The 27,676-nt window shown below is 43.7% G+C and overlaps 1 protein-coding gene and 1 long non-coding RNA gene across 7 annotated transcripts in view; one reads left to right on the top strand and one right to left on the bottom strand.

Annotated features, from left to right (window-relative positions):
* Positions 1–1,524: 1,524 nt before the first annotated feature.
* Positions 1,525–27,676, bottom strand: part of foxp4 (forkhead box P4) — a 191,745-nt gene continuing 165,593 nt past the window's right edge. For 4 of the 6 annotated variants that reach the window (XM_046384177.1, XM_046384181.1, XM_046384180.1 and 1 more), the window contains 13 exons: positions 25,538–25,676; positions 23,077–23,278; positions 21,950–22,048; positions 20,479–20,577; positions 17,540–17,627; positions 16,257–16,340; positions 13,871–14,096; positions 13,220–13,296; positions 13,032–13,133; positions 9,571–9,692; positions 8,924–8,990; positions 7,711–7,883; positions 1,525–7,179 (listed from right to left, as the gene is read on the bottom strand). In XM_046384177.1, the coding sequence (XP_046240133.1) occupies positions 7,032–7,179; positions 7,711–7,883; positions 8,924–8,990; positions 9,571–9,692; positions 13,032–13,133; positions 13,220–13,296; positions 13,871–14,096; positions 16,257–16,340; positions 17,540–17,627; positions 20,479–20,577; positions 21,950–22,048; positions 23,077–23,278; positions 25,538–25,676 (1,626 nt within the window). In that variant the 3' untranslated portion in view covers positions 1,525–7,031. The remainder of the gene's footprint in view (positions 7,180–7,710; positions 7,884–8,923; positions 8,991–9,570; positions 9,693–13,031; positions 13,134–13,219; positions 13,297–13,870; positions 14,097–16,256; positions 16,341–17,539; positions 17,628–20,478; positions 20,578–21,949; positions 22,049–23,076; positions 23,279–25,537; positions 25,677–27,676) is intronic. The other 2 variants (XM_046384178.1, XM_046384179.1) reach the window with 2 other exon arrangements.
* LOC124056592 lies at positions 23,709–26,387 on the top strand. Its single transcript, XR_006842986.1, has 3 exons — positions 23,709–23,828; positions 25,548–25,707; positions 26,123–26,387. It is a non-coding gene; the product is annotated as an uncharacterized LOC124056592 (long non-coding RNA).

Raw genomic sequence — 27,676 nt, 5'->3', positions numbered from 1 at the left:
AGGTTTGCAAGTTTGCAAGTACACAACCCACACCCTCATGTGCACACACCTACTGCTCATTCCATCCAAATGGACATGAAGGAATATATATTCAGAGCTTCAGGCTCAGATTTATGCCAAACACTACTGTGCCACGCCAAGAATAACCTCTTTGTGTGTTGCTCTGCACCCTGGCTCACCTTGTACAAGTATATGGTACAAACCTTCTGCTTAGTATTCATGATACATCCATGCCAGTGAGTGTGTTTTATGTATGTGCGTGTGTGTGAGTGTGCACATGTGTGTGTGACTCTAATAGGCTTAAGATGGGCTCTCTCCCAAAACCAAATGTCACAGGGATTTAAGCGTCAGGAGTGAGTTTCCTCCCAGCTGACTAACAGAGAAGTTCACAAAAAGCACAAGATTAAACAAAGTTTCAACTTTCCAGAAAGCATCCAGCCAGTTTCCATTTTTTCTCCCTGTAGCAACACATCCACGAGGCAGTGCAGAAGTTTAAAGACAGGCTGTAGGGCAAAGCTGCGAGGAGGAGAGACACGCAGGTAAAGAAGGCAAAAGAAAAAGGGAGAAGGTGAGCGAACGAAAAAAAGTGCACACACAGTCGCTTCCACCATACACAGCATCTATTCTGTGGTCTCATAAGACTTCAGCCACCTGCTTTCACGTTGTTCACTCCGCCACACACTCTGCAGGTAGTTCACTCAGTGCTTTTCTCTGTTCTGCACTCTCTGGCCCTCCCTGTTGGTCAGACTATGTCAGTGGAGCACCGAGATGTTTGTTGCTGTGGGTTTGTGTTTATGAGATGCTGCTGGTGTTGTCCGGTTTGTTTACTCCTCCTGGTGGCCACTCTCTGTATCACAACACATGCTGACCTCTGTGAAGGCCTGCAGGACTGACAGCCTGAGCTTCTACCTCAAGGAAAAGCTACTGTTTGCCATATAATGAGATTTACATGTCAGGTAAGACGACTAAACTAAGTACTGTACTGTGATGGCGCCATAGGAATGATTTGATTGATATTTAAAGGCTGTATGACATGTTTTTCTGCATGAGCACTTTGAAATAAAAGAAGTGTGTGTTCTGTTTTAACAGCTTAAGACCTCGTGTATTAAAATTGCAAAATCATCAGGTAATATTGGAAAATCGGTCAAGGTCAAGGTTATCAGTGGCTCCAGACCTTTTAGCTTGTGATCTCTTAAAACACATTTGTTAACGTTAATGTCAGTGTATGCTTGCAGTGCCTTGTTATGGACTGCATCATGTTTAAAAGTTGCGAGTAACATTTCCTTTGCACACTGACATATTTTAAAACCTGTATGATGTCTCAGGAGGTAAAGGTAACGAGTAATCCACATGACAAATGCAAAAGATTAGTCTGAAATCAGAAAAATAAACACATTTTGTGGTGTAGAAATATTTTTTTCTGAATTTCTATTCATGACCACAGAGATTTATATTGCGACCCCGTCAGCGTTCCCACAAGTTGGTATTTACCCCTGGAGAAGAAACAACAAGGACGCAGCGCAGGACAGTGTAATAAGTATTTTATTGCATTTTATAATGCCATTGTCAATAATTAGTACAGATTACATGCAACTAGACCTACTGTACAGTTTTTTTATTGTCTGCATGGACAGACACAAGAAGATTCAGGTTACAAATACACAGATATATGTGTGTGTTTTTATACAGCATGAAGGAAAGGGCAGTGACTGGCATTACATGGCTACCCGGGCTGGAGGGTCAGAGGGCTGGGCTCCACTGTCTGTCTAAAGCCACCCACCCAGTCCCTGTCCCCGCCTCTTCCTCGGGCCACACTTTTCAAATAACAAGAAACAGAACAACAAAACAAAACAAAACAAAAGAAAAAAAAAAAACAAAACAAAACAAAAAAAACGAAGGATAAAAAGAGGTAAACAGATAAACTGAAACTAAGAAACAATTCAGAGAGTCACTGCTGAAAATGTACACACATTCCTAAGGTTTAACCAGAGGAGAGCTGAAGTGGTAGTTCCATCAGATTCTGGCTGTCTACTTGATAATACCATCAGGCAAAGCTCCACTTTGAGAGTCCCTTCCCCCCTCACATGACACCTCAGAACTGTCCAATCACACATCAGTATTTGGGCTCCCTGTGTCCTTTGAGTCAGTCACCAGCCAGTAGATGCGGGCTGGTCCTGTAACACCATCACACGCATGTACAACAGCTATCAGTAAAGGTGATCAGTGTAGTCGATGGAGAGTTTTGGAAGTAGCTTGGTTTTTGTTTGGTTAAGGTTGTGGCATTGGTTTGGTTACAGTTTGGTTACAGTTCAGGTGTTTGGACTAAGCAAATGGTAGCTTGCGATGCCTTTGGTAGTCAGAGGATGAGCTGCATCTCTGAGAGCCATTCCACATTTTGGTATTGAGACTACGCAAGAGGAGGAGTATCAAAAATGCAACAGTGTCAGGCTTTGATCTGCCTCTGTGGGACTGGGAGATGAGGTTTTGTTACTGGTCACCACCTGCCAGGTGTGTGGCTCAGCGACACCCCCATGGCGCCTGCAGATGATTGACAGCTCTGCGGGTCGGAGTTCAGCACAGGAATGACAGGGGTCAGGGGTCAGAGGGAGGGGTCACAGGGAGTTGGGACACATATTGGCACCTGAGAGGACCAACGGCAATACCTTTCTAGAGCTCCGCAATATTTTTTTTTTAAAGCAAGAGAGGGGCTACATATTCTTACGTTTTTCTTCCTCTTTCTCTTTTTCTTTTTTTCAGAGGTTTTGGTCCTGTCTTTGAGAAAAAGTCCTTCTGAGGTATCAATACATAATGAAGAAACTTTTTAGTTTGTTTTCCATTTGTTTTTTCTTTCCTTAAAAATGCATAAATGCAGTACAGAGACAAAAAAGTATCAAAATAGACCTAGCTAAGATAAATATACAAACAGGTGTTACCTAAACCACTGATCTAACTTTTATTCTTTTAATTTTTTTTTTTAGAGATAATACACTTAAAAAATCAGCGTCCCAGACGTTTTATGAAGAACTGAAAAAGTGGAAACAAACAAAACAAAACTAATAAACCAAGATACCTGCAGCACTTAATATGATAAATACATATACTTCAGCATTAGCAGTACAGTATAGGAATCAGAGCTGAAAGCTTTACAATAGCTAAACAGGTGCAGAAAAAAAAACCCAAAGAAGAGAAAATCAAAAGGACAAAAAAATGGGAAAGAATGCCCTGGAGAGATAAGTCAAGCATTAATATACAAGAATACATCATGTTATGCCAAGCTGAAGAAACAACAGAAGTGTTACATGGCGACCTGTCAACAATCTACATCTTTATAAAACAGCTTTGTTTACAGGTGTACCTTAAAGCACAAGTCAGAGATCATCTATGTACTGTATGCAGCAGTTCCTCTTGGTTTGGATATTACTAGAAGTAGCGATGAGTTTCTTTAAGTGTGTGTTAGTCCTCTCAGCGTCTCTGCAAGTGTTTTGGTGAAGCGGGCGCCGCTGCGTGGTGGGTCTTTGGATATCTGGATGGTCAGAGCCCCTGTTGCACTAACCCATAGCCCCGCGTGTGTGTGCATGCGTGTGAATGTGTTCGTGTGTGTGTGTGGTGTCACTGATATATTCTGCCCATTGTTATTCCTGACAACCAGTTCCCTGCAACACCATATAGTCATTAATGACCAGTTTCTCACCGGCTGAGATCATGAATACGCACATGTGCGGTCAAAGCACGCCGTGGAGAGGCTGCTCACACAGCTCAGTGCTTATCGGGTGCAGGAATACGGTCAGTTTTACAAAGAAACTTTCCATACGTCGTGAGCACTTCACAACACACTTTTGAGACGCAGAGAGTGCTTTATGTGTGGTTTAAGGAGAGGTAGTCATTTTTAATTCCATGGAAAGTGAAACATCTCTATGTTTTTGGGCTGAAGCAGATGTGTTAGGGAGTCCGGATCGCCAAATAGCTATTTTTTTTCCTTTTTTTCTCTTTTTTTTTTGCCAGTCATACAGCAAGTGTAACAGCAATTTTGGCATTCATTATTATCATCCAGGAAGAATGGAGAAAACATATTTAAGAGAGTTCAGTCTCCCATTGGCTATGTGTTGAACCACTTTGAAAAGGAGGTAGTGTTATTTTTGGTTTTTATCTCGTTTCAAGATTCCTGTCTGCCACTTTGTACTTTTGTTAGAAATCAGTCTCTAATGTGACAGGGAACAGTCCCGTTTCAACACAAAGTCATCAGAAAGGTTCTTTCAATAATAAGAAAAATCATCTGAAGTGCAAGAGAAAGTTTGAGAAAAAGTATGAAAATATGAACCCAAGTTTTAATTACATGATGTCCCTTGGTTGTTTTCCTCATACATTGGTATATTTTTTATTCTATTTATTTCTTCCCTCTTTATTGTTACATACATGTTTTTGGAATAACTCCTCCCTGTTCAAAGATGTGACTTTTGGAACCACACTTGCTTCCTCCTCCAGCAAAGAGGGAGTGTTTGTTTCCTAGACTGAAAAACTCCAGCACCAGATAAGGTATCGTGTAAAGTCAAGTTGATTCGACGAAGCCAGAAGTTCTCATTCTGCATTAAACTCTCTTTTTGTTGGCATCTCAGGTTGTAAAGGTACGCGTGTGTTGTGTTCAAATGCCTCGTGAGAGCCTGATTTTTAGGGCTGCTCATGCAGTAGAAGGGCCAATCCAGACTGTGTTTGGAACACGGTTCAGCCTGAGCGGGGACAGACAGGGTTTCACCTCTAAGTGCTTTCTTATTTTCTCTTTCTTTTTGTTTTTCGGAGGAACTGTGCAAGGGCTGTTAATACTAGTTTTTGGCCTCAATACCTAACGGGAGTTATTCCGAACTGCTTATCATGTAAAAGCTTTGATGTCTCCAAATTCTAGTTTGCTTCACACACTTTGGTTCTTTTTGGAATGGTCAGCACTGTAAGTCGTGTATAATTTCAACACAATAGTTATATGAATACAGTAAGAAGAATTCAAACTCCTGGTTTGTTGTCTTTTGGCCAATTCTTTAAGAATGGAAAAAAAAAATCAAAAAAGGGCAAAATAAACTACAGGTTTTTTGGTTTTCTACATATTTCTTTGGTTACCTGTAACAAAAACAAAATGGGAGTAAGCAGATAATAGATTAAAATAAATGTTAAATTTGGTATGGCACTGTAGAGAAAAGTAATGCTTTTATGCTCACAGAAAATAAACCGAACAAAAATAAATCTCACGTGCTATTCCTTTAACACAAACTCACACAGTGAATTGCAGATAGCTTCTACACAGTAACTATTACAACCATAGAGCTTTGACTCGAAGCTGAGCAGAGTTGCCACATTTGGTGTCCCACAGAAAGAATTCCCCCTTATTTGTTTAGCAATTTGGACACAGTTCCAGGTGGAACCTTTGTGGGATGAGGTATTCTCTGACTGCAGTAATAATATATATATTTTTAAAGCATTACTGATATTTCTCAACTAAATACACAACCAAGAACAAGTGAATGAGAGAGAATTAAAAAAAAAGATTCAGCTGTTAAATAATCTGTCTGGATAATGGCAACTTTAAGTGCTATTTCCAAATTTCTTGTCTGCTACACTTGGGGCACAAAGGGAGAAGGGCAGGATTGGAGGTCGGGTGTCATAAGTTGGGACAATACTGCGTTTTTTGGGGGGAGGGGGGTTTTGCCAATACTCACTTGGAATGGTGTGAACAGCCAGAGTAAATCAAACAAAGTACAATACGAAAACAAAAACAGCATCCTTAGAAAAGGTAGGTCGAAACAGAACGCCACCGTGGAAATATTGATCCTCAAAAATAAACAATGATAATAACATCAAATAAAAAAAGGAAATGACAAAAGCTACCACACGTTTTTTTTTCTTGTTATATTCCATAATCATCACCAGTTTTCTTTTTTAGTCACAAGATTTCTGTAGACGCTTCCTCCCTCTTTTCTCTCTGCTTCCCCTCTTTTTCTCCTCCTTCTCAAAGTGTTCCAAGCTCATCCCTCCGTCCGGCAGACAGAGGAGAGGAGAAGGACAGCACCAATATAGTCCTATTCCTGCAGTCTTTTCGGGGGTGGAGTAGGGGTAGGAAAATGTCTTCTTTTTTTTCTCACTTAGAAGCAAAGAGTTTAAAAGATGTCTGTCACTAAGTGTCCTGCTGGGGGGCAGAGGTTTGGACAGGGACCAGGGCCACGCTGCCTCCGTCGGGTCAGCCTCGAGGTGGGCTCACAAAGGGGGCCTGCTCGCCAGAAGGGTGGGAGCGCTGCTGGAGGTAATCTTTGAAAGCACTCTTCCTTCCTTCCCATCTTGAAGCCCGACAGTTTCATTTCAATCAAATCAAAGAAAATGAAAAAGCGAGTGATTGACTCAAAGAGGGGGAAAGAGGAGAGGTATACTGCACAGCCCCTGGTGACTGTTCCAAATCTATATACACATGATCCCATATGTGTGTGTGTGTGTGTATTTGTGTCTCTTTTCCTGACACGCAGTCACCTGCATGTCTTCTCAGCTGACGCAGAGATAAAAACGACTAGCCAAGCAGCCCGAGACAACAGTGAGGAGGATGTATGCAGAGTGGTGAGGCGAGGAGCAGAGCGTGTGTCCAAACCTCCAGGGGTCTCTACACAGAGGCTGATTAGACTGGGGAGGATGATGAGACATGGTTTGACAAGTGAATGTGTGTGTGTGTGTGTGTGTGTGAGCGTGTGTATGCATTGAGTGGTGTTACACCTCTGAGCCAAGGGTTGGAAAGGAAACACATGGAGGTAAAGCAGTGCTCCATAGTCTTGTTTTTGCGTCTGAAAGTAACGGAGGTCATCTAACCCTGTTTGGAGTTTCTCAATGTTGTCCTTGGTTGCTTGCATTTTCTCAAAAACAATTACAAAAAAAAAAAAAAAAAAAGCCCAAAAAACATTCTCTTTTTTCTTTCTTTTCTCTTAAGTGTACTGTAGCTATCTTTTCCTCTTCACACTGACGAGGGATTGATCTCGCTATGTCTCATCCCTCTGGGTCTGTCTGTCCTACTCCAGCTCCTCGGTGGGGAGATCCTCCTCAAGGTCGCGCTCGTCGCTCGGCAATGGCAGGCTGTGTGTGACACCGGCCAGGAGGGATACTGGCCGACTGTCCTCCTCCACCTCAGTGGGCTCCTCCTTCACATGCACCGGGTGACTGGAGGAGAGGACAAGCAGCTGTTAGTGTATGAGAGAAGATTTTCTGTCACTTCACCAAAGCACAAAAAAAAGATATTTTAAAACCACATTCTTGCATTTTTGTGATATAACGTTTTGTAAACAAATACATGCAAAACTGATATTCTAGATAGCAGAAAATCATTTATTATTATTGTGATTGTGTATTGGGCTAAGTGAAACCTAACCACTAGCTGTAAAAACTGAGAGAAAAATTGAAATTAGAGTTTTATTTCTGGATTTTATGTGGAAAGGCCTCAGAAAAAACAACAAAAAACAAAACAAAACACACAGTAGGAAATCCTCCAATGTTTTAGATCGTCACTAAACTAAAATCATTTCTCTCATTAACCCTTTCCTAGAAAGATGATAACATTATTATCAGTTTTATCATGATACCTCCATTATGTCAATGGCAGACATCAGTGACCTGCTTAGAAAAATGCTTTTATTGACCTGATACGGTGGCCTGTGTGAACACGTTTGTGCGTCTGTATGTGGCCGTGTGCACCTGTACTGTTGAGGGCTGAGCGTGGGGCTGCAGCTCCCGTTGCTGTTGACCTGCTCCACAGTGGAGCTGACATCATCGTGGCCCACATGCAGCATGTTGAGGCTGGCCGCAGACGGAGGGGTCAGCAAGGAAGGGCTGTTCAGCAGGGACAGACTGCTCTCTGCCAGAGCCGCCTACACACACACACACACACACACACACACATTGAGTTGTTCAGTCATTTTTAATATGAACCAGGTTACATTTAATTTTTTTCTTTTTTTTTTAATAAAATAAGCTGAAAAATTGGTACGTTACATCATATAATGCTGGAAAGGAAATGACTGACATATAATAATTAATTTTATATGACTGACTCATCACAATATACAACTAATAAATGTGAGCCTTCATGCACTGAGGAGAGCTCTTATATATGGAGCACATCTGAATCCACTAACTGGCTAGTGAACTTGAGAAACCACTAGGGGGCACTTATATACAGTACTTTCCCAACCACGGCTTGGGCTTGTACGTCTAAGTCCCTGTCATAAGTGTGTGTGTGTGTGTGTGTGTGTGTGTGTGTGTGTGTGTGAACATGAAAGTCTCAACAGGAATGTTAAGCGGGCCACAACCTCAACTTAAGCACACACTCAAACGCTGCGAAACATCAATGTCTGCAGAGGAGAAAACAACTGAATCAACAGGGGCAGCTCCTGTCACTGCTCACATCCAGCTGTTTGTAGGTGAGACAGGTTGGACACTGATGAGTGAGAGTCTCACCACACGTCCCCTCTAACACAGGAGGGCGGGGATACGACAAAGGAGGGGAGTTCTCTCTGGCTCAGAGATGGATTTTCTGGGGCAGGCGATAATTTTATGCAGTAACCTTAATTGACAACTACTTGACGCTATAAATCATCTCAGTCACAAAATTGCATGTGAGTCTGGGTCTAACGTGTTTGTGCACGTGTGTGTGTGTGTGTGGGTGTGGGTGTGCAGAGGTGGGCTGGCGCATGTGTGAGAAAGTGAGGTGGGAGGTGAGAGTGTGTGTTGGTGTGGGAGGCGGAGGGAAGTGGTGTGAATGTCGTTAGGGAATCTGCTAATTATAAGAGGGAATTGATATTAGTGCCCTTGATTGTGATTGGCTGCTGTATGAGTGTGTGTGCGTGCGTGTGTGTGTGTGTGTGAGTGTGTGTGACAGAGAGATGGGGGAACGGAGGGCACTCCTTACCTGGTAGCTGGCGTTTAGGGATCCAAAGCCCAGGCCTGAAATCATGTTTTTCACCAGAGTGGGACTTCTGCACACACACACACACACACACACACACACACACACAGAGAGAGAGAGAGAGAGAGAGAGAGAGAGATTGAGAGGCGGTGAGAATCACAGATTGAGCGCATATGTGAAAAGAAGCACTTTGACAAATCTCACAAATATGTTTGTTAGAAGTAGAAACACACACAGACTGTAAACAGATGCTAAAACACACACATATGAAAGCATCTAATATCTGGCACGCAGGTGTGTGCGTGCCTGCATGTGTGCAATTATGCTGGGTTTCTCTGGCGGTTGGAGAGAACATCTGTTTACATACGCTAACAAGATTTCTTCCTCTCCTGCATCTCACACAGCTGCGTGCTAATGGTGTCGACAAACAGGGAAAAGCACACACACATAACAGTACAGTGCGATTGCCTGAAGCCTTTTTCTTTTTTATTAATTTGATTGCAGAGTTGGCCTCTTGGTACTAATAGAGAGTCCATTTAAGCAATCATAGTGCCAGCACCCATAAGCTCACACTCACATCAACCTCAACTGTGCACCAAGTAAACAACCGTATGTGTACACTGTGTGTGTGCGTGTGCGTGCACACGTACCCGGTCATCTTTGGTGGTCTCCTCTTTTGGTATTCAACTTCATCCACAGTCCACACGGCCCCCTTGACGTTCTCAACACGAACAAAACACTTGTGCAGACTCAGGTTGTGGCGCACAGCATTCTGGGAAAAGAGAGGGAGAAGAGGGAGAGATTTAACGTGACTGAAGATCAGCCAACAAGAGGGTTTATTTTAATCATTATTTAATATTTATTTGATTTTGTTTTCACACTTTTATTTTATTTCAGAATGATTTTCTACAGAAACTTGAATTTTGTTCAATTTGCTGTCTGTTTGAGCGGGCTTGTAGTGGAGGAAAACACCTGAAAACCACCAGACGAGGAACACATGAAACACACATAAAGGGTTTTCTGAACTTTATCTGTAAAGTGACACACTAATATTCCACTCCTGTTAATTTTCCGGCTTACACCGTCTGAGCCGCAAATCTTGAATTTTTTAATGATATTCCACAACTTCCCTAAGCAGGAAAACGTGGGCTTTAAGAGAAACTCAACACCAGCTGAAGTTATTTTTGCTCCTTTTCTTCAAGTTCTTCCCTAGCTGCAGGTAAGAATACTCACTTTGGGTGTGTTCAGTACAAACAATGCTTTCCAGCTCAGTGTTAAGTTACCTGTTAAGTAGCGTGACCCGAGGACAATAGTTCCTATTTTTACCCATCGCTTCTTGCACACCGCGCGCACTGTGGCTCAGTGTACAGTGCTAACACGAGGTAGCTGTTCTCCAGCAGCATTATTTTATCTCGGAATTTTTCTAATCAGTCATCATCAGCACACACACACACACACACGCACATCCACAGGCACTCAGACAGGCGAGCAGGCAGGCACACCGCTATCTTCGTCTCACCCCCCGAGGGACAGGCCTCCCTTTTCATCTGCTATTTGTAGTTTGTTCATGCCCAATTTCATTACCAATTTTAATTCGTCTATAATTAAATCCTGCATATTCTCTCTGACACGCTGTTCTAAGCCGAGAGGGAGGGACAGGCCAGGCATGCATCAGTCCTCGCCGTAATTACACACACACAGATACGCACACGCACACACACACACACACATACACGTAATTACACAAGCCATAATCAGCGGAGAAACCCTTTCTCCCCCGCATCCCCTCAACCCCCGAGCTGTGATGCTAAGTTTTGTAAATGAGTCTGACCCCAATCTGCGCCCGCCACCCTGACAGTGCAAACACACACACACACACACACACACACAAACATACACACACCAGACACCAGTGCTATTTGCATTTGTCTTCGTGATGAAAGCCTAATTCTCCCAGTTAAAACATTAGCAGTCATTTACAGTGGGTCACAGCACATGTGCCACTCATCTCCGCTCACTCCGGGTGGGGTGGCGGTGGGTGACAACAGGAGGGAGAATTTTTGGAAGAGGGTCTGAATTGTGTATCACAAAATAAGACTGCGCTTATTTCAGTTTCACTGCTGCTACTGGAGGCACGAAGTGTGTCTTTGTACTGTAAAGCAGTTCAGTTCAGGTGTGTTTGTGCTGGTGGCTGATGCATGCTGGGATCGACTGCTCTCACAGGATCCAAACAGGAAGACATGTGAGCAGGTAAAACAATGAATAAATGAATTAATAAATTAGCATGTTATTTGTGCTGATTTGCTATCAGATTTGTGTTGGACAGCAGTGGAGGAAGTATTCAGATTTTGTCGTAGGTGAAAATACATGTGAAAATGAATGTTATACTACATACTATATATAACAGTTTATTATATTTTATAAACTCACTACAATGTTTTTTATGCAACATTTTGAACAGTCTTGAGTTGACTTGTTTTTCTAATTCTTTTTCCACACTTTGGACCAATTTCCCCAGAAAAAGTAATTCATACTGTCCAGACTTCATTTCATACTGCTTTTCTGTTAAGCTAAACACAAAGTAAAACGTCTTCTTTTAGGCCCCCAATCCATCACGCGGCACCTTGAAACAACACTCATCCTCCTCCTCCTTCAATCATCCCTTTCTCTCTCTCATCTCTTCCTCATTCTCCATCCCTTCATTTCTATGATCAATGACTTCCATTCCCTGACACCACTGCTGTCCTCATGAAATATAACGGCCTTATTAAAGGACGTACATCTCTACGGGCCTATTTGACTCGCTGAGCTGCTATATAAATACATAAGGCCGTGCCGAGCTATATTTAAAGGTCTGCAGGGCCAATGGCACAGGAAGCAGACACCAGACATTAATAGTTAAAATTCATAAAAGTCAGATGAGGAGGTAAAGATATTCCTGACTGCCCTGTCTCTTAACCTTCTCCCACCCTCCCTCCATCATCATCATCATCATCCCACACCCCACCCCACCTCTCCACCCCCAGTTTAGGGCTATTAGAGGAAGGCTGGGGTCTCTCCTCACCCCTCCTCCCTTGTCTGTCTCACTCCTTTACTCATTCTCTCACTTTGCTTCTCTCTGGAGGAACTCAAATTAGTGTGAGGTTTCTATAGAAATGGGTCAGCACCTACAATGGTGAGATCAGGCCAGGTGTGTGTGTATGTGTGAGAGTGAGAAAGAGAGAGAGAATTCAGTGTGTGTGATGACGAGAAGTGTGTGTGTGTGTCAGCTCTGTATGTGCGTCTCTGTAATGAGGCTGTGCTGAATGTGGCTCCTCCAGGCTAGGTGGGACCGACTCTCCATGTGCCATGTTGGAGATGAGAGAATTGTTTTGGGGCTCAGAGAGAAGGAGAAAGTGGGGAAGAAAGGGGAAAAAGAGAACAGCAGAAAAGTGTCTCATACAGGACAGAAACAGCTAAATAACTGTCAAATCAGTCATATCCTTAGGAGCTAAGCAAAGTCAGCGATCAAATGCAAGTGTGTCACTGCACTCATATCATCCTGAGTATAAATTTAGGCCTTCAAACCGAATCCAAATGTTTCACATAACACTGCAAAACCTGTCTGCAAATCCCTTTTCTTCAACAAGTCTCAGCAGGCATCTGCTCGGGTTAGGGGCTTCATCAGCGGGCACAGACCACAGTTACGTTGCAGTCAGTTAGATCAGCTTTTATCCAGTCAGAACTGTATACCACACTTTAGTTTCAGTCAAAATATTTGCCCTCTGACTGGATCAGATTTTAACCAGTCAGAACCACAGAAAGAACTTTCATTTTCTAAATATTCTGCTCGTTTTCGCCACAATCTAAACAACCCCAAACTAGTTTTCTAACTGATCCAGTCGCCATCTTCCATCAGTTGATTCTCATTTTTATAAGTTCTGTGGGTTATTTTTACTGAAATGGTTCTGAAAACATTGCCAGGGTTAAATTAGTACAGTGAATGTTAAATGATGCAAATGAGTTCACATGTAGTTTTTGCATTCACACTTTGCATTAGTTAGATCTAACCAATAGAAGTCCTGAGAGGGGTGAAGTATGAGGGACAGTGTGAATATTAGAAGCTTTTTACCTTCCACGTGGCTGTGTTTCTCCTGAAATAGGCAAACTTTCTAGTAAACCAGTTGTAGATCTCATTGAGAGTCAACTGTCTGTCTGGGGACTCCAGAATGGCCTGAAAAAGGGGAAAGAAAAACAAGATTAAGAGGAGAACACAGACGGAGAGAAGAGATGGTGAAGTGGACCACTGGAGAGACTTACATGACGTATAAGCGAGGCGTAGGTGAAGGGAGGCCTGACATCAGCGTTCTTGTAGAACTCACAGTTCTGAGCAAGCTCTGAAAAACAAATAGGGGTACATGATGATGTGCTGATGAGCCGATGCGAAGTTTAGATCTCTGCAGTGTGACACATGTTACGTATTCCAAAGTGAAATGTTGAAATAAAGTATTTTTCAATAAAGCCACGTAAAAAAAAAATGTGTCTAAAAAACTCTCTGCAAAGTTTCCCAAAAAACTTGCTATTATTTTGTATTGTGTATTAGTTTTTATTAAGTAAATTTAATGGGAAGAACAGCACAATTTTCACGCTTCGAAGCCAATCATATATTCCTTACTTTTAATTCACAATGTAAACACTTTTGCTACAATGAACAAATGTAGATAAATCTGACTTCATCTTTCTTTGAGCCATGAATGAAAGAGGCCTCATATTCTACTGTTTGAGGGTGCTGGTGAAAGGAACACATGAAACAACCAAAAACCGAAAAAAAACCAAAGCAGTCATCAACACTGGATTACAAACACATACAATCTGAGACCATTATGAATAAATAATGAATAAAATAACATTACATAACAATAATGTTAACATTGAAAGGCAGGTACTGAGTGAGCGTATGTTACAGTCTACCTGAGGCGATGGGGGTGCAGTACTTGTCGGAGTTGCGCCTACGTATGGGCCCGACACCGTGTGTGTGGGAGTGGGAGTGTGTGTGCAGGCTGGAGGAGCTGATGACCGAGGGTCCCTGGCGCAGTGGGGTGATGGGGGTGGCAGCTGAGGTGGGGGGGTGTGGAAGACCCTCTGGGTAGGCCTCGCTGTCCCGCTTTAGCAGAGAGCCGCTGGAAGCCAGGTTCAGCTAGAAACGCACACAGAAACGAGCGTCACTGATGGAGCTTTTATGTCTGCCAAGGAGGTTTCACGAATTTTCTCCCTGTCAAATCATCTGAAAAAGTTTCACTTCTGCATATTAAACATTGTTTTGTCAAATGCGAACAAAAATTCGATTTCATTCTATTAAAATATTCTCTTGGGACTAACTGTACCTAACTGAGTATTTAGTTTACAGTGTGAATCTATTCATATCATAAAGGCTTAATGCCAGCATGAAAAGGTGAGAAACTTTACTTTGCAAATCAAAGGAGCTAAACTAACACTGGGTAGGATTATCCATATATTTTATTATTAACATAAAGATTAACAGTTTCTGCACTAAGGGTGGAGAATGATTTTAATGCAGGGGCATAAAATGGATTTTCTATATGACTAATGCTTCCCCTGATGTTTACTTTAAAGCTTCGCCATCTGCTGAGGGCTGCTGCTGTTTACAGAGAAGCATCGTTCACATGAGATAGGATCAGGGTCAGGTGATATCAGTGCATTAGACAACGCCTGTGTGACATACACATCACAAATCTTTTCCAGGACAGTGTTTCTAAACAGTTTCGTCTACTAGCTGTTTAAGAGCATTACTCCATTTGGGGTTTTTAACTCCCTCTCCTATTACCTTTCCAAACAGGCCACTACATGTAGGAACTAACGTTAGCTCAAATTACATAAAAAACACACTGCCTATGAATTTGTGTCCCTACCATTTACCACATACAACCTACAGTCTTAGGGAAAGCCACAAACACTCATGCACACATGCACATGTATTTATGCACACAGCGCTGGCTGCAATTAACCCTGTGCTTACAAATACAAAACCACACGACAGCATGTTTGTAAGAAGGGAGCACACACGTGCACTCTGCGGTGGCAAAGTCTTCACGGACCAATACGGCCCAATTAGCCAGAGCCTTGCACACACATACGCACAGAGCCACTACTCCCAGTCTCTCTGGGACAGCCGTTGTTGCGCTGCTAGTTTAAGACTAATTAAAACCAGTGTGTGTGTGTGTGTATTTATGTGTGTGTTGTCTATATGTATGTAAAATGTGCCCCCTCTCTGTACCATTTAAGCTGACTGGAGGGGGTGGAGCTGTTTAACAGGTACTTCATTAACGGTGCAACCGTGCCACATCACCACGGCAACAGTCGAACCCCGTTAATTGAGGCCAAGCTTTGTTTCCATTCCTGACGCTCCTCCCCTGCCCCTCCTCCTCCAATCCCTGACCCTGAGGCTCCTCTCCAGCGGTGACAGAACACGCCTCTTCCTGATTTCCCATTAGATGTTAATAGCAGCTGATCCCCCTGCGATCAACACATCATCCAGACACAGACACACAAGAACACACAAACACGCACACATGCACACACACACACGCACACACTGCCACTTGGCTGCACCCATTTATATCCCCTCAAATTAAGACACTCTACCTCTAATTGACAATTAATTTCAACATCTTCATATTTTAATAAGACTCCTCGTCAATCTGAATAATGAAATATTCATTAGATACTTAATAACAACCTCACCAACACACACAGACAGACACATACGCACACATCACTTCGAATTTCTATCCCTTCTGTCAGCACACACTGGAAATACTGTGAGAGTTTTAGCTGCTCTCTCCAACATGCCGAGAAATCGCAATTTTCACATGCTGAATCAAACACAGACCTGAAATTTAACTGTGACACAGTTTAAATGCGTGAATATCTAAAATATCTATTGCACTTTCTGTGCAGAATGAGAACACTCTCAAAGCATGGGTTTCTACGAAATGAAATGCACCGTCGTGAGAATTTTGAGAAAGAGAGAGAGAGAAAAGGAAACGAGGAAGAAAGACAGAAAGGAGATTGGAAACGAACAAGACAGGTAGAAATCAGTCCCCATGATTTTTAATACATTAACCCTCACTGGTCAATAGGGGGCGTAGATACCAAGCTAGACAGAGAGAATGAGGAGAACGAAGAGAGAGAGGCAAGTGAAATTCCAAAAAGGTTTAGGGATAAAGAAACCGTTCAATTAAGAAAAGTCTGAAGGTGAACAAGAAGTAAGAGCAGAGATTTGGGGTCAGAGAGTAGGAGAAACGGTCACGCCATTCGGGTGCCAGCATTTACTTACAGGTTGGTTAAAAGGTTTTGGCTCTGAAGGGCGCATGTGCAGGTGGGCCATCATAGCCTGGAGTCGCTCACTCTCTTTTGCCAGCTGTGAAACAAACAAGGGTGGATATTACCATGAAAAACGCTGTCTCATTTTGTAACCCTTAGATTGATATAATGTGGTATTGACACAGAATTACAATTACAATTACACCTCAGGCAGAGAGACGGATATGAGAGTCAGCCGCCTGTGCACCCGGAGCGCTCTCACGCACTTACAGTAGCCTGCAGACACACTTGTCCCTGTTTGACATTGCTAACTGCCGTTTAATGGTTGCTACTACAGCCCGTGGACACGCCGCATCCTTCATGCGTGTTTGTGTGTGAGTGTGTACAAACGCGTGGCCTCCAGAAACAACGGATCTACACTTAAGACTGAAAGCAACATTAACATACTCACACACTGCAGCCATGTACAAACATGAGAACTTTAAACACAGCGCCTGTGCTGCTGCTGCATGTGTGTGTGTGTGTTGCTGGAGAGTAGAGTGGCGGACTGCCTGTGGACGGCTGAGGGACGAAGTGACATGTCAGGGAAACAGAGAGACAGTCGTCCTGATGTGATGTGACACCAGCTGCCTCTCTGTCACTTTGTGTTCTCTGGTGGCGGCTTCAGGGGCTCAGCTAAACGCTGTTTACCACCACCACCAAACACAATGCTAACCCTAACGATGGACAGCCTACACACACACACACACGCAGTGATGTGAACAGGGCACTCAGAAGTGTTTTTTAGCAACTATGTCAAGATGTGTGTGAAGAGGCAGCCTTTGTGATTTCATTTTTCTGTTTGGAACTTTCCTTATGTGCTGTTTGAGAGCAACATTCCCCTATTTATCCAGTTTTGGTATTTTGCTTTTGCTGGAGCATTGAGATGTTTCAAGAGCATTGCGTGCATGAACCACTTTAAGAACAAGAGAGGCAGCCCGGTCCTCCGCTTTCTAACTCATGCCTCTCTCTCTCTCTTTTCTCTTCTCTCCCTCCCTCCCTCCCTCCCGCCGCCCCTCTCAGCACTCACTCTCTCTTGCTGGTGACCAGAGCAGCTTTATAATTGGAGCAACGATGGCAGCTTCCCTGCCGACTGCTCCTTTTAAATTACAAGCTCCACTGCTCTCCATAAACTCTGCCCTGCCTCAAACAAGTTACTGCCATTGACTGGCTGAAACAGTCTTCATGACTTTGTTTGTGAGCAGATGAAAATGAAGTGTGTGTGTGCGAATTTGTGTGTTTGTGTGTGAGACTCACCTGTATCTCCAGCTGCTGAACCACCTGCATCTGGACTCGACACTGAGCAGTGCTGCGGTCATCTAGGGCGTGCTCATTGTTCAAGTGCCTGGAGGTGAGAGGGAAGTGCAAGAGGATCCATTTCAGTCATTTCTTTGTGCGGGAACAAGTAAATAAGAAAACATCAAGATCAAAAACGCTGCTAGTCCCAAATCAGTGATGATTTTTAAGCTGCGTTGAGTCAATAAAACAGTCGTTAAAAACCAATTCACAGGCCCTGAATGATGAAGTAACAAAACTCAGCTCTTGCGCTTTTATTTAAGCTGAGTTATGATCTGTTTCAGCACTATGAAAACAAATCACAATCTTGGAAGTTTATTTTGTCTAGTGAAGGACGCAGCAGCTGTGTTTTGTGTGTGTATACTTCATTGGTGCTCAGTGAGCCATGATCCAAGACAACCACCTGGATATGAGCTCATGTGTTATCGAACAAAGCCTTATCTCTAGACTTTCTGTTCGCTAAACTCCACATATTAACGCTGGGGCGCATGCGTGTGTGTGTGTGTGTATGTGTGTTTCAATGGTGAAGCTGTTTCCTCCAGTGTGGGAGGACCCAAGACCTTCTGATCTTTCCCAGCCCACCCCTCCCTGCTCTCCCTTCCTCCATCCCTTTCTCTCTGCTCTGTCATCGCCAAGGTTATTCACAGGTTGCCACTGCCTGCCTGCCCGCCTGGTGTGTGTATGTGTGTGTGTGCACGTGCGTGTCTCCTTGAACGTACATGCATGAGTCTGTGTGTTGTGTCATGGTATGAGTGCGTGTGCCAGTAAATCAGAGTGAGTTTTGCACTATCCTGCGGTATTAACTTGAAATCTGAGTAATCTTCATGAAGCCACTTCTCTGACTTGTCTATTGGAAAGTGTATGTTAAACAAAGAGATGTGTGTGTGTGTGTGATGTGCATGACTACTTGGGTGTGTGTGTGTGTGTGTGTGTCTTTAAGAAAGCAGAAAGTTAGGCAATGTCAGGCAAAGACTAGAAATGAAAGAAAAACAATGATGTCATGGCATGGATAATCCAGGCAGATAGACAGCTCAACACAAGTGTGTGATAATAATAACAAAAACATGATCTCACCCCTCTCTCTCTCTCTCTCTCACACACACTCTCTGCTAAGCTCTCTCTCCCTCTTCCTCACTCTTCACTCGCTGACCACTCTCCCCTTCCCACTCGTCTTCCCCCGCAACTCCCCAAATGCCTATGATTCACACTCGTTCCAACCAAATATGCCCCCCGAAAACACTCCCCTCTCTCTATGGCCGGGCCATAAACAGTAGCATGGTGTTTTTTTTTTTCGATGTGTCCCGACAATGAGGCTCTGTTTACTCCTCAGAGTGCTGGCAGACAAGGCTTTAACCCACATTACACCCAGCTCCACCGACCACAGCCAGAGTATTATACCAGAGGACTAAGGGGGAGGGAGGGGAGGTGGGCAGAGAGAAGAGAAGAGAAGAAAGGCTTGAAATAGTGAGTGTCTCCCTCCTCTGTTCTTCTCTTCTACCCTTTTCCCTCCTGGGGCGATGACTAAGGCTGGCTGGAAGGGAGCGCACTGTCGGACTGACGGCATTATCTGCCACTGCCTCTACTTTTTTTTTCATCTCCCCCTCTCTCTTACACACACACACACACACACACACACACTCACTCTTTCACTCTATCTCTTTCTCTTTCCATCTGCCCTGGGGCTACATGAAATGAGACACCAAACAACAGCTTTCCTCTCCAAACTTTCCCAGCCTGCCTGCACACTTTGATCTGACTGTCCGATGCCATCACAATCCCCACGCACACTTCTGTGATTATGCGCGTGTGTGTGTGTGTGCGTGCGTGTTTAAGTATGTATTTCATCACCCCAGCTTATTAATATCTCCATTGTTCAAATAGACTAAGAGTTCCACATAGATAATGAGAGTGTGAGTTTGTTTAGGGCTTCATTAGAGTCTTGTGAAGCCTTCGTTAGCAGCCACAGTGCCATGGGGAAGTCCACTGTACTCTGTGTGTGTTTGTGTGTGTGTGTGTGTGTGTGTAAGAGAGAGAGAGAGAGAAACAGAGGAGGCGTTTGGTGAAAGTCAACGCCAGCTACAGCATTAGCACATCCCAGTGACTCCAAACTGACAAAAAAGGTGATGGACGCAGAGTGGGAATGAGAAGTTGTTTGGTGTCGTTATGTGGAAGGAAATGTGCAGAGTAGAAGCAAAGAAACAATCTGTCTGACCCTTCGTACAAAACACAAACATACAGAGACAATAAACACCAACCAGACTGACTTAGACGACTTAGGCGCGGCTGCATTAAAGCAATAAATGAATGTATACAAGTGCAGGCACGCAGCCAATAAAATGTGACCGTGGAATGATACTGTTGTAGGAGGAGCTCAAACAGCTCCACAAACAACAGAGAACATACACACATGCTGAGTGTACCTGTGTGTTTGTACATGTGTGTGCATGCATTCACGTGATGCAACAGATTGCAACAGATGAATTAGCGAGGCAAGGCGAAACAAGAACGATGTACCTGACTGACGCTCAAACTGTAGCTTCACTTTTTCCCATTTTAAGGAAACTGGAGGAAGTTTTAGTGTGGTTTTAAGTTTGGTTTGTGGTCAGTGAGAGTGAAGTGTGTGACTGCAGAAGAGTTTTGCACATTACGACCTTAAATGGAGAAGTTGGACAAAAGTCTATGAGAAGAAGTCTCCTTCATCCAAGAGTGCTGGTAAAAACTGTTGTCTTTTTCCAACTGCAGTATTAAATGCGGAGTACGCAGGCACATGTGGCTTCAAAACAACAAACTACTTGCTTCGAAAGCATCAGTCCCTGTCAGTCATTGTGTGGTGCATTATTTTCATCTTTAACCACAACTTGCACATCAAATACCATAATTTGTTTAAATTTTTAACTTACTTTATGAACTGTCCCATGTCCTCACACAATGCTTCACAGCCAGGCCATTTACACTCTCCATGGCCGTAGAGAGGATGGGAGCCAGCATGCTCCTCGTGGCTGTGGGAAGAGACACACACACACACACGCACACACACAGAAAGAGACAACAGTGAGAAAGTGCAACATGATGTCATTAAAATACACAGCAAATAAAAACAGTTACTTCCTCAGAATAAGAAGCAAAGCATTAATATGCCACAAACACACACACACACACACACACACACACACACAAAAGTAATTGTAGCAGCAGAAGCATCACTACAGCCATCTGAGTTTGGTTAGCAGTCATTAGTTTGTACAGTTCACGAAGCCAAGTGCAGAGAAAGGAGGATAGAGCAGAGTGGGGTCAGTTACAGAAGCCAGGCAAATAAGGGAATTGATCCAGCAACCTCAGAGGCACATACATCAAGTCCATGACCTGTCTTTCTGTCCTTGGCATGTGCATTGTGCATGTGTGTGTGTTAGTGTTGCTGTGTGTTCTTACGTTTCAGGAGTTGACACAGAGTCGGCACAGGACCAACCAGCCATGACTGATTGGCGGCTGCCGTCATGTGCTGGTTGTTCTTTTGTGGTGAGCTTGTGCATGTGTGTGTGCGCGCATACGTGTCTGTGTATTTGTGCATATTTATGAGCGTGTGTATTTGTTGTATGTGTGTGTGGCGATGAAAGACTAAGCTAGGTTTGGTTTGGGCCCAGGGTAAAATAACTGTATCTGTGCATGTGTGTGTGTGGCAGGTCCAGTAGCAGATGTGGTTCAGACCTGGACCTTCGCCGGCGACTGCTGTCTCCACATATATTTACACGACTGTGTGTGCGTGCGTGCGTGCATGTGGACTGGGATGGGGATTCTCCCAAATCAACATCAGAAGGCTGTCTAACAAAAAACATTTGTCTCACAGATGGAAACATGTCTCTCTAACTCTCCCTTTGCTTTTTCGCCTCGTTCTGATCGTATGTGCTTGCTGAGGTCGGAGCTTGTATGCGCGTCTGCACGTGTGTGTGTGTCTGTGTGTGTGTATGAGTGCGCTGGCTGTGGTTGAGTCAACTCAGAAGCAGCTCAGACAGCAGACATGACAAACTGCTGGCAACCACATTCTCCTCCACATCAGCCATGCATTAGCTTAGCAGGCTAACTTACTAATGCTACTCCCCTCATACGTCGACTAAAGCCAACTCTGCAGCGCGCTGATGTTGTAGTTTGATAGTGTGTGACATATTTGATCAACTAATAGAAGCTCTTTTATATTCATACACGCACACCCACCTTGACCCACTCCAAAATGAGGTCAGAGGTCAACAATGGCCCCGGAGCAAGTGGTGAATTAGTGCTAAAAGACACTGTAGACCACTCTGCAAAAGTTTCTTTCTGTCTCGGTCTCGTCCACTCATATGTATGCACATGTGTGAGTGTGTATATGCTACTCACTGCCCGCTGGGGGGTTGGCTGCCTTTGGGGTAAAGGGGGACATGGTCATCTCCGCTGTCTGCCTTGGTGAAGGAGGATATCCACTCAAACAGTCTGGCTCTTAAAGATGGAGACAAGCCCATGAGCAGCCAATATAGCCAAGGGACACAGCCCTCATATGTTGTAGAAAACGTACTCCTATCACAAGTACACTATATAGACAAAAGTATTGGGACACCTGACTATTACACCAACAGGGACTTTAATGACATCACATTCTAAATACACAGACAGCTTTGCAGCTGTAACAGCTTCCACTCTTCTGGGAAGGCTTTCCTCAAGAGTACAAGAGTTTGGAGTGTTTCTGTAGGAATTTTCATTCATGCAGTAGAGCATGTGTGAGGTCAGACACTGATGTTGGACCAAAAGGCCTGGTTCACAATCTCTGTTCCAGTTCATCTCAAAGGTGTTAGATGAGGTTGAGGTCAGGGCTCTGTGTGGGTCAGTCAAGATCTTCCACACCAAACTCATCCAGCCATGTCTTTATGGAGCTTTGCTTTGTGCACTGGGGCAAAGTCATACTGGAATAGAAAAGGGCCTTCCCCAAATCATTGCCACAAAGTTGGAAGCATAGCATTGTCCAAAATGTCTTGGTATACTCAGCCCCTTACTTCAGTGGAAGTAAGGGGCTGAGCCCAACCCCTGAAAAACAGCCCCATCCATATAATTTTGTCTATGTAACGTATCTCTGTTATAACAACACAGTAACAAGGAATTGATTTCTACAAATTCAAATCTAAAAATATAGATGACACCAACAAATATTCTACATTTTCTAACTGCATCCACCCTCCTCCCCTCTCCTCTATACTAGCATGTGGTTGACAGCACACTGGCAGAACATACTGAACCCAACACACCTCCTATCAAATGAGCTGAGAGACGTTTACACCCTGGTGATATGTGATATGCTGCATGTGCATGCTTTGTGACTGTGTTTATGTGAGTAGGTAAGGAAGAATGGCTAAAAGTTAAAAGGCCGAAAATGACATGACAACAGTGTGAGAGAGTTAGAGAGAGTAGGGCCACACATAGGACAGACACACCATCACAATGTGGGTATTTTGACATACTGTACATCACTGTACCTGTCTCTCTTTGGGGTGTGGCTCTGTCCGTTGGCCAGGCTGTGCAGTGGGATGTGAGTGCTGGCAGCTTTGGGGAAGGCTGAGGTAGAATTGGAGCTGTTGGTGCTCAAGTCCAGGCCCTCGGCCTGTTTCAGGGCCTCCTCACTGCTCGGCACCCCCGACACCTCCTTCCACAGCTGTTGGAGGTCTGACGGACACATCGCTGCAGAGAAGAAACACACTTAACTTAGTGCCAAATTCAGCCGATCAGTTTAACATGCTCAGCACAAAAGCTACATAATTTAAATAGTAGGATATTTAAATCAATTTAAGCTAATTCAAACAAAGTTGAGAAGAAATTGATAATAATGGTAAATAATATGTCAGATGAGACAATATCTACAGTGCTTCCCACACACAGCCGCACTGTAAATAAACTGATGTCACAGAGGGCTGCAACCAAATATGCTAAGCCCCCTGAGAGCATTTAAAAGAGGAAAACATGACAAACTAAAACAGACAAGAGGTTAATTTCTGCATGTTTTTGTTATTTTTCCAGATATCTGCTATTGCTCAACTATTTCCTCATCTCTGTTGGCAATTGCCACTGGCCACCAGCATCACTGCTCCTGTCACGACCACTATTTGTCTGAACAGGGTGGGTGTACACTTTGAGCTCTTTCTAGTTGCAGCTTTGTTATTTCTGCTCCAATTTCACAGTGCGAGAGACGCCTTAAATGCCACAGCCTACTCCAATGGATCTCACCATGCACGTAAGCACATATACACGCACGCACGCAGGCAGGCAGGCACACACACACACATACATCTGCGCATACACACACAGAGAACTCACGGCAATCCAAATATTATGTCTGCTTTGTCTGCATTCTTCTGTGGTCCCGCCAAAACAAAAGTTCTCACTCGGGAGGAATGAGGCAGTGTGAGCATAGATTTCTGTGCATTATCCAAGAAACCCAATCAATCTGTGGACACGCCCTGAGAGTGAACGTGTAAAGTTCTTAAAGGACTGTTAGTGTTTCCTCTTTTGACTTACAAAACAAGCTCATACCACTTACATTTAATTAGAAATGCCAAAAAAAAAAAAAAAAAAAAAAAAACCTTAAAGGGAAAAAAATACTGACAAGAGTATAGCAAGCAAACTCAAGCTCCAAGCAGCTGAGAGCAAATATGTAAATATGTGTACATTCAAATGAAAATGTGCTCTCACAATATCCTAAAGCTAGTGTTGATGCATACAAAGTGTCCATTAAAGATACACACCCTCATCTGGCTGCTATGGTCATACTTATTTCACCCCCCCACCAACTACCAACCGGACACAACGGCCTTTTGAGGCGGGGCAACAGTGTGTGCAGTTGTGTGTGTAGGTACGAGTGTTTATGCATGTGTGTTTGTGTGTTTGTGTGGCATGGCTGGCCAGAGGAATGCTCTGGCTCACGCCTGGCTGAGCCGTCACAATGGACCGGCTCTTTCACACTGCAGGGAAATTCCACTCTGATACGGAGGGAGAGAGAGAAAGAGAAGGAGATGCCGAAGCCAAATGTTTGAAACTGTCTGAAAAATTACACTCTTCTACTGAAAACTGTAACCTCTTTCCTTTCATTTGTATTCAATTTGCATGTGTTGTTTTTTTTCCCCACTTTCTCTGTAAAAAGATAATTCCCTCTGGTAAGAACACACACACCCTGCCCCCCTCAAAATACATAAACACACACCAATCAAATGTCTGTGCAAGTTTTGGTTGTTGTACTAAGCTTATTGGAAATGAACTTTTTAGAAATTAAATTTGACTGAGTTTATTTCTGGTTTAGTCAGATTCAGATTACAAAGTGGAGCATGAGTGTGTGTGACTGCACATGACTGCACAAGAGAGAAAGAGATCAGAGAGATCAGACAGACGGAGGGAAGGAAACCGGCTTGTTTGGTCAACTCAGTCAGCGCTTTAGCAATGTTACGGCCACTTTAGAGCCCCCTAAAGCGTTCCCTCTGTGTGAGATAGTGTGCATGTGTGAGATTACTGTATACTTGCAAAAGTGGACAAACACACACACACATACACACATGTTCGCTAAGGGCAGGCCAGTCAATAGTCAACTCAAGAAGAAGTTACACATAGGAACATTATGAAAGAAAACGAATAACCAAACAACGATGCTTTTGTGTCTGGACATTCTCAAGAACACACACATAAGCGTACACACACACCTCCAAGCAGGGGTCTTAGTGGCATATTTTACTTATTATCCAAATGAGTACCTTCCACAATCTCACCAATCAGGTTTCCTTTTATCTTTTATAGGCTGATTAACTTAACAGGCTTCACATGCAGCACTGGGTACAGGCCCTTTGTGTGTGTGTGTGTGTGCGCTGCGTTATGACCATGTGTGCATGCATGTTTATCTGGATGTGTCTGTGTGGTTATGGTTGCGTATGAACGTGAGGGTGTGCCTGCATGTACCTTGCTGCAGAGACTGCATGGTGGCGGTGGGCTGCAGGGGGACCAGTCCTTGTCTCTGGAGGTTGAGGATATGCTGCTGCTGAAGCTGCTGCATCTGGATCAGCTGCTGCTGGAAAGCCAACTGTTTACTGCCTAACTGCTGTTAGCCAGAAGACAGGGAGAGACAGAGGGTAATAAGTTAGGCATTACTTCCATGTTATCTACACCCACTTATTTAACCCCTTTTTTAATTCATTTTACACATTCATTTTATACATTTTAGTAAAAAGTGTTTATTTGTTATGATTTGAAATTGTCTGTTTTTCTCACTATCTCATCCTGTCTCAAGAAATCTAAGTATTAAGAGAATGAAACACCATAAAAAACAAAGAGAAAGGTCTGCAGCTGAAGAACAAAGTCAGAACTATTAGACTCATATTAAAATAAAAGAAAAGCCCCAAGACGAGATGTGTGGACCACGAGGGTGAAAAACAGGAGGAAAGTGAACGAGGGAGGTTGAAGGGAGAGTGAGAGAGACTACATGGTGCGTGGCGATAATGTCTGTGTGTGTTACGGTGATAAATGTCCTCTTTCCTGCTCTCCCAGTCTGGGGCAGACCTGGCCTGTGCTGTGCTGTTTGAAGTCCCCCCTGACCAACCCCCGAGAGAGACGGACTTTATCTCTCACAGATAACTGGAGAAGGGGGAAAAATAAATAAATACAACCTGAGGAACTGCTCACTCTTTGTGCATGTGTGTGTGTGTGTGTGAGAGAGAGTGGCAGCTTGAAACTCTTTGAACAGAGAAGATCTCACAGGAAGGGCAGAGAGGTCACTTCCTTTCAGACTTGGTGCCAGGGGAGAAGAAGTGTGATGGCAGTGCACTTGTGTGTGGGAGGGGGCTGTTAGCGAGGTGCAGGGGGGTGTGTGGGAGTAAACCTAGAAACTATTATTTACAGAAGAAAAACAGAGAAGGGTACAGCATGGGAAAACACCTTTTCTTCATGCAGTGGTTTTCAAATGACTGACTGAAAGTGGTTTAATATTATGAACATGTGCAGTAAATCTGAGGCCTGTTTCACTAAGAAATCTTTTGAGCACCTTGGGGGGTAATGTCTCGTTTTGACATGCATGAACACGCATCGCAACTATGGTATTGGTTTTGATCTGTGAAATGTGCCAAAATTAACAAGAGAGACAATCACTTCATGTTGCCAATGACGGTTTGCACGTGCTAATTTGTTGAAACAGGTCCCAGATCAGGATTTAGTAATGTAAATAGATAAGGATATTTTGAGGAACAAGAAATACATCTACAATAGACTAAACAGTGGTGATAATCACGGTGCCAAGATTTTTATTCACGTCTTTTGTGCAAACACAAATAGAACTTCCTGGTTTGGGTAGGACACAGCAGTCTCGGGTTAGGCTCTCTAGTCACTAGTCCATGAAACAGACCTGAGGCTGTCTAATCTTGGATACTCCTTCTACCATTATAGTCTGCTCCTGCACTTCGCTGATAATCTATTGTTTGTTGGTTAAGAAGACCTGTATGAGCAGTACTGAAACTAGGTTTTGTCATAAGTAAAATCCGGGAATGTTTATGTGCAGTGAATTGCATAATTCTAATTTGAAAGGTTTATCATGATCAAAATGTCCTAACTGAACAGTTTCCTCCCCTTAATCTTATCCTCTTTTTCCACCCTCCTGCCCCTCCTCTTCTACTTGTCTGTCCATTTTACCCCCCCCCCCCCCCCCCCATTCCCTCCTGAGATATGGCTATAGTTCTTTAAAACACACATAGTGTGTATATGTGTGTGTGTGTGTGTGCGCCTGTGTTCTGTTTACATTAGCTGTGGCTGAGTGGCCAAAGCTAGCGCAGTAACAGGCTGTCAATGTGATTTATGAGCACATCACACACTGTCTGAGCCTGCCAGTCACACAGACGCACACACGCACACACATAGCGGAGGACACTTGCAGACAGACACATGTGCACACACACACACACACACACATACTGTAGATGGACACTCGCAGAAGGGCTCACACACACGTACACATGCACACATCTCTTGTGATGGTCAGAGTCACTTCATTAAGCTGACTCCTGACCAGTCCCAAATGCATCGGCAACACACACAATCACTGACCCAACATGC

Source organism: Scatophagus argus, chromosome 3 (assembly GCF_020382885.2).
Source record: "Scatophagus argus isolate fScaArg1 chromosome 3, fScaArg1.pri, whole genome shotgun sequence".
Taxonomy (NCBI): domain Eukaryota; kingdom Metazoa; phylum Chordata; class Actinopteri; family Scatophagidae; genus Scatophagus; species Scatophagus argus.
Note: the sequence above shows the minus strand (reverse complement) of the source record. Positions and strands in the feature narration are given on the sequence as shown.